This window comes from Penaeus monodon, chromosome 30 (assembly GCF_015228065.2).
Source record: "Penaeus monodon isolate SGIC_2016 chromosome 30, NSTDA_Pmon_1, whole genome shotgun sequence".
Taxonomy (NCBI): Eukaryota; Metazoa; Arthropoda; class Malacostraca; order Decapoda; family Penaeidae; genus Penaeus; species Penaeus monodon.
This window is the reverse complement of record NC_051415.1, coordinates 8,306,875-8,307,258: the sequence shown is the minus strand read 5'-3', so window position 1 is coordinate 8,307,258 and position 384 is coordinate 8,306,875. Positions and strand designations below refer to the sequence as shown.

The 384-nt window shown below is 45.8% G+C and overlaps 1 protein-coding gene across 1 annotated transcript in view; it reads left to right on the top strand.

Annotated features, from left to right (window-relative positions):
* The window catches only part of LOC119592340, a 10,279-nt gene extending 10,163 nt beyond the window's left edge, over window positions 1–116 (top strand). Inside the window, exon 5 of the mRNA XM_037941167.1 lies at window positions 12–116. Coding sequence (XP_037797095.1) covers window positions 12–116 — 105 coding nt within the window. The remainder of the gene's footprint in view (window positions 1–11) is intronic.
* Window positions 117–384: the final 268 nt, after the last annotated feature.

Below are 384 nucleotides of genomic sequence, written 5' to 3'. Positions count from 1 at the left end.
CGTTGTTCCAGCCGAACTATCAGACCCGTTGTAAGCGAAGGAATTTTGACCCTTATGTTGCATACAATGCCTGCCTCATGGGCTTCGAAGCACTGATGGATAGCTTCGGAGTCTGAGTTTGTAACACGTCTGGCGCGCAGTAACATTTACATTTTGAAATATACCCTGTAACAGATGTACATTCGGGAGGCGAAACGAACCGGTTTTGTGCCATATATTGAGGATGTGGATGCGGATGGGGGATGTATATACACTTGCGTATTGTCTTCCCTACTGTTTGGGAGGCCCCGACTCTGTTTGTCTGCAGTTTTTTTGTGATCGATTTTTCCACATATATACTGTTTTCTTTTTTTTTTTTGGGGGGGTGGGTGGGAGGGAGGTGAC